The sequence below is a fragment of the Rosa chinensis genome, chromosome 5, assembly GCF_002994745.2.
Source record: "Rosa chinensis cultivar Old Blush chromosome 5, RchiOBHm-V2, whole genome shotgun sequence".
Lineage (NCBI taxonomy): Eukaryota > Viridiplantae > Streptophyta > Magnoliopsida > Rosales > Rosaceae > Rosa > Rosa chinensis.
This window is the reverse complement of record NC_037092.1, coordinates 56,804,489-56,813,871: the sequence shown is the minus strand read 5'-3', so window position 1 is coordinate 56,813,871 and position 9,383 is coordinate 56,804,489. Positions and strand designations below refer to the sequence as shown.

The following is a 9,383-nucleotide window of genomic DNA, read 5'->3' as shown; positions in this document are numbered from 1 at the left end:
TGATAAGTCACCCAAAGTATGGCAAAAGAAAATCCAAAAACCACAGTAAAATCATAAATACATAAGGCTTCCCCGTCTCTTGCAAAAGAATTCCCATGACGTGTCCCACACGCCAAGATAAACTCACATTCAAAAATAAATAAGATAAAATAAGCATATTCTAATGACGTGACCCGGCACGCCATAAAATCTTCAAATGATCAAATATCCAAAACCATTTCCGAAAATAACCATATGCTCGAGAAAGTAATACGATAAACAAATTATCATCCCGGAAACAAATAAATAAATGCATGCATCATTCTTTGAAACAAAAAGTCCACTCACAGTATATGGTTGATAGGAGCATTTTAATGCGACGTTTTAACTGTTATTTCCTCATATTTACTTAGTTATTTCCTTAAATAAATCCGTCTTGATTAGGAAAGTTTCCATCTTTAGAAAGTTTCTATTTTTAGTAATTTTAATAAAAGTTTCTATTTTCTAGGTACATTGGAATAAATGACAAGGAAATGAGCTGAAATGAAGAAATGGAGTTTTCCTGGTCTAACTAGGAATCCTAGTCAACGCAGGAATCCTGATGAGGCTAGGAAACCTAAAGGCATTAGGAGACTACATGGCTTGAAGATATTATGGGAGATTAAATCTGATTTTTGCGTGGCAAATGATGGAGATAATGTGGAAATCAAGGAGATTACGTTGAGAAAATCAAGGGAGAGTTTCAAGGGATTGTGCAACAAGAAAAGGCTCAAAACAAGTCCAGATTCGTTCCTTAATTCCCTCAAGATATGTTGGCTGAAATTAGAGAATAAAATCTGCAATTTTAATGTGGGAATCAAGAGAAAATCAAGGGGAGGACATTAAGGATAAAGCCATGGAGAGATTTAAGGGAAGAAAGGTCCAAAATGCATCCAGATACATTGTCTAGGTTCATGCCTAGATATTTGGCCGAAAATTAAGAGAAAAATCAGAATTAATCTTGGGAAAATCAGCAACAATATATTAGGGATTGATTTTGGAGCTTCCTGATTGGTTGAATGACATGGCAGAGCTAACGTGGCATTAATTCATTGGTTGGAGCTGTGTGGTGCAACCAGAAAATTCCTTGGAAATTAAATTCATGAAGCCTTGCCTTCCCCTATATATACCCTCCTCTCTAGACGTTTTACACACACCATCAAAGAGAAGAACAACACCACAACACCTCTTCATTCAGAAAAATTCTCTCCATTCTCTAGTTGCAAAGCTCTGCGTTTTCAAGCAAGGAGAGGAAGAAGAAGAATGAGCCGTGAAGATCATATCCTCCATCATCCACCTTGAAGGCTTGCTTCCAAGATTCAAGATCCAACCATCTAGCTCTCCATCTCCATCTCCACTCACGGTGTAATTCGTTCCATTTCCTTGTAATCTTTTTGGTTTCCTTGTTTGATTTCGTATGAACTTGTTTCTAGTTAACAATAACGTTTAGGGCAAAGTTTAAGCCCAATTTCTATGTTTAAATAAAGTTTTCGAATTCTATAATTGAGATTCTAAGTTGCTTATGTGAGTTTGTTCGATTAAATTTGCTTTACAGAAAACTTTTATATGTTTATCTTATTTGGGTCGACACTTATAGGATTTGCATGTAATTGGTGCTAGGTTTAAGAACATGAATCAACTTTTTGCTTTGTGTAACTTGAATCAAAAGTAGTAAAGGCTTTGGACAAAGGTCGAATTTAATTGAAGAGGATTGCAATTAGGTGGACTTTTTCATAACTAAGTTGTACACTTGAGTTGATAGCCTTTCTCTATGTGTAATGCGTTAAACATGTTATGATTAACTAGCTTTCTAGTGCTTGAATGCATGTTTGATAGGATTGATCTAGGTGCTTTCGCTTAGGTTAATTAGCATTGAAAAGTAAAATATGGGAAATCATTTGCTTTCGAATGTTTCACATGATCAACTCCTTTCTCATGACTTAGATGAACAATTATAGGGTTTGAATCGAATTTGATTACATGGAATTGGTTTTGATCTTTGTTCCTTGCGTTCCACCCTTGTATATATGTTTTTACATTTTCTTTATTTTATTTATTTTAGTTTTTAATTTAATAATCCTAAAACCCCTTTTTGTGTTCATTTGTATATTTTTATTCTTTGTTTTATTTTTGTAAATAATACTTTTCACTTTTATTAATTTGTTTTTGCAATTACAGGTGTACCCTCAATCCCCGGAATAGAACGATCCCTATTTACTATATACTAACGATGACATTTCAGGGTTAAATTATGCGCTTGCTTTTAGCGTATCAATGGTCAATCCTGACGTCGCTCAATATTTTCCTCGTACGAAGACTCCTCTCGTCCTATACGAATAGCACTCGTAAAAATATATTTACAGGACGGAAATTAACTTTACGATAATTAGAAATTGAAATTCATAACGTCCCCCTTCAAAATCCAACTCCTTAATTCACATCGAATCCATCCGTAATTCTCCAATAATTTTCATTCATCGCTATATAAATTCTAAAGTGAATTCGAAAGAAATTCGGCGATCGAATTCACGTAAATCAACAATTAACAATTCATGCTCAATTCGTAATTCCTCCAATTTCCACCAAACTTCATGTATAAAATTCTACAATCAATAAAGGATTTATGGAGCCAAAACAGTAAATAAAACGCAGCTCTACGCGCCACCCACAGTGGCCGCGCGTGGGGCCCACGCGCCACCGGCAACCACCACCAATGGCCACCAAATTTTGGCAGCACCACCTACTCAACAGACCCAACCTCTTTTTCAACTACAACAAGTTCCAATTTTACCTTTAAACAGTCGAATTCGGCCGGTGAAGATAACCCAGAAAACTCAAGAACCCTAGGTTGTCGATTTGGCGTCTACACAGCAAATTGGGATGCAAGACCTTAGGGGAAATGATCTCCGTCGAAAACCGAGCCTTCGACGCCAGTTTGGTGACCGGAGATGGCCGGAATCGCTGGAAATCGACAAAAATCGCAAACTGCTACAGTTACCTTCCCAGCTCAAAATCGAGCTCCTCCGGCCAAATCTCCACAAAATACCACCACAGATGCATCAAGGGGGAGGAGACAAGCTTGGGGATAGCCAGATTTCGTCGTGGGTCGGCCGGAGGGGGAAGAAATCGAAGGAAGAGAATCGGGGCCGAAGAGGAGGAAGGGTCGGGGAAGAAGAAGAGAGAGTTACCGGGGGCTAGGTAGAATTTCCGAAAATGGAAATCTACCAACAGTAACTTCCATATTTATACTAATTACCATGAACAGTAACTTCCACATTTTATGCCATAACTTTCACATACGAACTCCAATTTTTACGTACCACATATGCACGCGCTCGGTTTAACTTCCTCTACAACTTTCATGAAGGAAATTTTCTCAAATTGTTAACCCATAAAAAGTCAACTTCTAGCACCCCCTAAATGATAAAAACTGAAACCAAGGACGGTAAAACATAAAGAAATTCACTTCGACACAAATAAAGGATAAATCGAAGATGGGGCGTAACAATTCACACCCCCCCCCCCCAAAAAAAATTTCGTCCTCGAAATTTACATACCTATCAGAACAAATGGGGGTACTGTCGTCTCATTAGGTCTTCCGGTTCCCAAGTAGCTTCTTCCACCAAATGATTACTCCACAGTACCTTAACTAAAGGTATCGTCTTGTTTCTAAGGACCTGCTCCCTTCTATCGAGTATCTGGATCGGTTTCTCCTCATAAGTCAGATCCTCCTTCAAACGAATAGGCTGTTCTTCTAGGACATGAGCAGGATCAGCAATATACTTGCGGAGCAGGGACACGTGGAAGACATCATGAATTTTTGACAACCTTAAAGGTAGTATTAATTTGTATGCAACTGGGCCAACTCGCTCTTTAATCATAAAAGGTCCAATATATCGAGGACTGAGCTTTCCCCGCTTTCCAAATCTTACCACGCCCTTCCAAGGGGACAATTTCAAGAATACCCAATCACCTTTTTGAAACTCCAAGTCTTTCCTGCGGTTATCCGCATAACTCTTCTGTCTACTTTGAGCTGCCCTGAGTTTCTCCTTGATCAACTTAACTTTTTCAGTGGTAATCCGTACTATCTCTGGGCCTATGAGCTTTCTTTCTCCTACTTCATTCCAACACAATGGAGTACGGCACTATCTTCCATAGAGAGCTTCGTAAGGAGCCATGTCAATACTGGAATGATAACTATTATTGTAAGCGAACTCAATCAAGGCCAAATGGCTATCCCAACTTCCTTTGAATTGCATAACACAAGATCTCAACATGTCCTCCAAAGTTTGGATAGTTCTCTCTAATTGCCCATCAGTCTGTGGATGAAATGTCGTGCTAAAACTCAGCCCAGTACCCAAAGCTTCCTGTAGACTCCTCCAAAATTTTGAAGTAAAACAAGGATCTCGATCAGAGACAATAGAAACAGGTGGCCCATGAAGTTTTACGATTTCATTCACATAAAGTTCTACTAGCTTGTCCATTCCGTAAGTTTTGTTGATAGGTAAGAAATGAGCAGACTTAGTGAGTCGATCCACAATCACCCAAATACTATCATGACCATTGAGAGTTCATGGAAGACCCGAAACAAAATCCATGGTGATGTGCTCCCACTTCCACTCTGGAATAGGCAACGGCTATAGCAATCCCGAAGGTTTCTGTCTTTCTTCTTTTACCTGTTGGCACACCAAGCACCTACTCACATATGCTGCAATTTCTCTCTTCATATTTCGCCACCAATAGTATGGTTTTAAAGTTCGGTACATTTTTGTCCCGCCAGGATGCATAACATAAGCAGAACTATAAGCCTCTTCCAAAATTTCGCGTTTAATATCACGAAGATTAGGTGCACATATTCTATTTCCAAACATTAAGGCTCCATCTCTTCTGAGAGTAAAGTCCGTTCTAGTGCCATTACTCACTGCTTCTTTTAATTGTCTCAGATAGTCATCTTCATCTTGTGCCTCCCGCACTCTATCAATGAGAATCGGCCTCACATGGAAGCTAGCTATCAATGCTCCAGACTCTTTCTCAATCGTCAAATTAACCCCCATAGATCGCAATTCATATAGTAAAGGAACTCAAACTGCCTTCAAATGGGCTAAAGAGCTAAAGGGCTTTCGGCTAAGTGCATCAGCTACCACATTGGCCCTTCCTGGATGGTACTCAATAGTGCAATCATAATCCTTAATCAACTCTAACCACCTCCTTTGCCTCAAATTTAAGTCCCTTTGGTTAAGTAGATACTGGAGACTTTTATGGTCCGTGAAAATCTGGCATCGTGCCCCATAAAGATAGTGTCTCCATAATTTAAGTGCAAGTACTACAGCAACAAGCTCAAGGTCATGAGTCGGGTAGTTCATTTCGTGAGGTTTCAGCTGCCTAGATGCATAGGCAATCACATTTCCATGCTGCATCAACACACAACCTAAGCCTTGTCTTGAGGCATCACTGTAAATCACATACTCCCCTCTATCATCAAGCAATGCCAGAACTGGGGCACTAGTTAAACGTCCTTTGAGTTCTTGGAAACTTTGTTCACACTCCTCTGACCAAACAAATTTAACACCCTTCTAGGTCAATTTAGTGAGGGGAGCCGCAAGTCCAGAGAAATCCTGAACGAACCACCGATAATAACTGGCTAAACCCAAGAAACTACGAATTTCTGTCACGGTGGTGGGTCTTCCCCAATTCAAAACCGCTTCCACCTTTTGAGGATCCACACTAATACCTTCAGCTGACACCACATGACCCAAGAATCCTATGCTGTTAAGCCATAATTCACACTTACTCAACTTGGCATATAAACTAGCCTCCCTCAAAGTCCGAAGTACTAGCTTCAAATGCTTAATATGAAGCTCATCACTCTTGGAGTAAACCAGAATGTCATCAATAAACACAATCACAAAATGGTCCAAGTATGGGCGGAATACTCGATTCATGAGATCCATAAAAGCTGCAGGAGCATTGGTTAACCCAAAAGGCATCACTACAAACTCGTAGTGACCATAGCGTGATCGGAAAGCAGTCTTGGGTACGTCGGACTCTCTTATCCGTAACTGGTGATAACCTGTCCTCAAATCAATCTTAGAAAAGACTTTGGCACCCCGCAATTGATCAAATAAATCATCAATTTGTGGTAATGGATACTTGTTCTTCACTGTGACCTTATTCAATTTTCTATAATCAATACACAACCTCAAGGTGCCATCCTTCTTCTTAACAAAAAGCACCGGAGCACCCCAAGGAGACACACTTGGCCGAATGAAACCTTTATCCAACAACTCTTGTAACTGGGTCTTTAACTCTTTTAATTCTGCTGGGGCCATTCTGTAAGGTGCCTGATATATAGGTGTAGTACCAGGGAGCAATTCAATGGTAAAGTCTATTTCTCTTTCTGGAGGCAAACCAGGTAGTTCATCGGGAAACACATCCGGAAACTTCCTGACCATAGGAATATCCTCAATATTCAACACCTCCCTCTTTGTATCCACAATATGTGCCAAGTAAGCCTGACAACCTTTATTCAAAAGCTTTTCAGCTGTAATGGCTGAAATCAGGCAAGAGGAGAGAACGTTCCGCTCACCACGGAAAGTGATTTCCGGTTTTCCTGGACTTTGAAACACTACTTCTTTACGGAAACAATCAACCAATGCACCATGTGTCTCCAGAAAGTCCATCCCCAGAATTACATCAAACTCAACAAGATCTAGAGGAATTAGGTTGGCTTCCAGGCAAAAACCATTAACCATTACCCCACAATTATTAAAAACCCATTCTATCTTAAGTGCTTCTCCCGCAGGTAAAGAAACATACCACTCGCCTATAAGGAGTGATGACGGCACATTTGCAAAACATGCGAATCTACTTGACATAAAAGAGTGCGTCGCACCAGGATCAATTAAGGTTAAAGCAGGTTGATTAAAAATAAACAACGTACCAACGATAACCTTTGGTGAATCACGGCCCTCCTGCTGGGTCATGGCGTGCAGTCTGGCATGTGTCACAGGACGACCTCGCTGAGCCCTGCCCTGCTGAGCACTAGCTCGGCCTACCGAGCTAGTGCGGGCACCGCTAGTCGACCCGCCAGTAGAGGACTGACCAACAGTCTGAGTGGGGGTAGATCTAGCTCCCTGAGTCAAAAGAGGGCAGTCTCTCCTGAAGTGGTCCTGCTGACCACACATAAAACATCCCACTGTCTGATACTGCCCAAACTGAGCTGACTGGCTAGTCGAAGCCCCACCCGAACCACCATGATAACTCTTGGACCTCTCAAGCTGCCCAGACTGTTGTCCACTAAACTGACCCCGAGAGAATCTCCTGACACGTCCCCTGAATCTAGTACGGGACCTCGAACTAGAACCACTGCTCTTTCCACTACCAACTGAAGAACCAGAACCAGATGTGGAAGTAGACCTCTTAGATGGGCCCTGGCTAGGGCCACCAGGATCCCTAGGGTGAAATCCGGCAGGTGAGTCCGACTCAATGTCCATGGCATAAGATACTGCCTCAGCTAAACTACGGTACAGTGTGCCTAACATCTTATCCTTAAACTTTCCTCCAAGACCCAAGACAAATCTACGAATCTTACTTTGCTCAGTACGAACCAAATCCGGCACATGGTGAGCTAAGGAGAGAAACTCCTGCTCAAACTCCAACACTGACTGATCATCTCTCTTCTCCAAACTCAAGAACTGGTCCTTCATCCGATTAAGGTGGGCATCACTAAAGTACCGTCCATAGAAATGGGTCTTGAACATATCCCATGTCATCGGGCCAGCATTTACAGGGTCATTGACAACACCAGTCCACCAATGCCAGGCGGTATCCTCAAGGAACTGTACTGCCAAATTCACTTTCTTGTCCTCTGGAAGGTCCATCTGGGAGAAAACTCTCTCCATCCTGTCAAGCCACTGCTGAGCCTCTACAGGTGAGGCAATAGAAGCAAAAGTCTAAGCCCCATGCCTCCTAGCACGCTCCAAGTATAGTCAGTACGTGACCCGGGGAGCGTTGCAGCAATCTGCCGAAAGAACTGCCCAAAAGTATCCGCAAACCTCCTAGGTATCTGCTCATCATCCTCAACCGGAGGAGTTCCCCTACGTGCTCGGCGATTTCGAGCCATAGTACCTGAAGAAAAGTATTAAGAAGTTCAAGGATTAGTACAACAAGGTATCTACTTTACATGCATAATAACACACTAGCACCGAAGAGCAAACGATGCGGATCCGCCGCGGTCGGGCCATCACTCGGGAGGTACTAGGCATCATTAGGCATATAAAGTAGCAAGGAAGTAAGGGAGTCTACAGAATCTAGAAACCTAGTGCTCTGATACAAACTGACAAGGCCCACCCCGAATTCCACCCTGAAATCCGAAGTGGCCCTGCGGGACCCACTTTTAAAGAAGGTTTACCAAAAATTTCGGCATAACCTCCCTTAAAAATGGACAACCCAAAAACCTGTGGAAAACAAATTTCACTTCTAATAATCCAACCACATACTCCTGGAGCCACCCTGCTCCCATAATTCCACCAACTCAAACTCAAAAATAATAATAGTGTATCAAATATTTCAAATCTAAGAAACTCCAAGATTAAAGATACTACAATTCACCAAAGTTAGGTCGTGGACCTCAAATATAATTCCTTACAAGTCTGGGTCACAAATCCCATAGTAATCAGAGCAATTCTAGGAACGTAAATTAACATAGAGTACAGTAGGCTAAACAGGTAACCTACAAAATATGATGACGGAAGCGGATGCGGTCACTATGGCTCACTCCTGAACGCCCCTGAACGCCGAGCAGCAACACTGTAAACTGGGTATTTGAAACCGAAGGGCCCAGGGGAAAAGTATTGAAAAACACGTTAGCGTGAGTGGACCAAAAATAAACAATTTTAAACAAAAGGAATTTTATACTTTCCCCATTTATTTCTCTATAAACTCCTGATGCATGCAATGTTTTAAGGAAAACAAAACAAGAGAAGTTCTGTACAAGAAAAACCGACTAGCCCCGCTAGTCACAAACAACTGAAAGAAAAGATTGAAACTCCGATACTCAACAAAACGAGACCAGCCCCACTGGTTAAACGGAAATCAGACTAGGCCCGCTAGTCAAAATAGTAAAGTGAGTAGGGGAAGACGATAGCCATACAAGTGAGCCTCCAAGGCTTGGGTGATAGCCTCCCAGGCTAAAGTACTCCCGTAATATACCCTTACGCCACTAAGTGTAGCGGTAGGATACTGGGTTTCAGAATTACTGTCACAGAAACAGTAACCAGCGCCACAAAGGCGGAGGGCTTCGGTGATCCCATCACCTCGCCACAAAGGCAGACGTATCAATGCTAGCATGATAAGTCACCCAAAGT

General features: G+C 41.7%; 2 protein-coding genes across 2 annotated transcripts; both read right to left on the bottom strand.

Annotated features, from left to right (window-relative positions):
- Positions 1-3,578: 3,578 nt before the first annotated feature.
- On the bottom strand, positions 3,579-5,072 carry LOC112163713. The gene is made up of 2 exons (XM_024299992.1): positions 4,695-5,072; positions 3,579-4,163 (listed from the first exon to the last, which is right to left on the bottom strand). Exons 1-2 carry the CDS (start codon positions 5,070-5,072, stop codon positions 3,579-3,581), a joined length of 963 nt encoding a protein of 320 aa, XP_024155760.1.
- Positions 5,073-5,099: 27 nt separating this feature from the next.
- On the bottom strand, positions 5,100-8,140 carry LOC112163712. The gene is made up of 4 exons (XM_024299991.1): positions 8,014-8,140; positions 6,212-7,942; positions 5,750-6,088; positions 5,100-5,566 (listed from the first exon to the last, which is right to left on the bottom strand). The coding sequence occupies exons 1-4, from the start codon at positions 8,138-8,140 to the stop codon at positions 5,100-5,102; spliced, it is 2,664 nt and encodes an 887-aa protein (XP_024155759.1).
- Between the last annotated feature and the right edge of the window lie 1,243 nt (positions 8,141-9,383).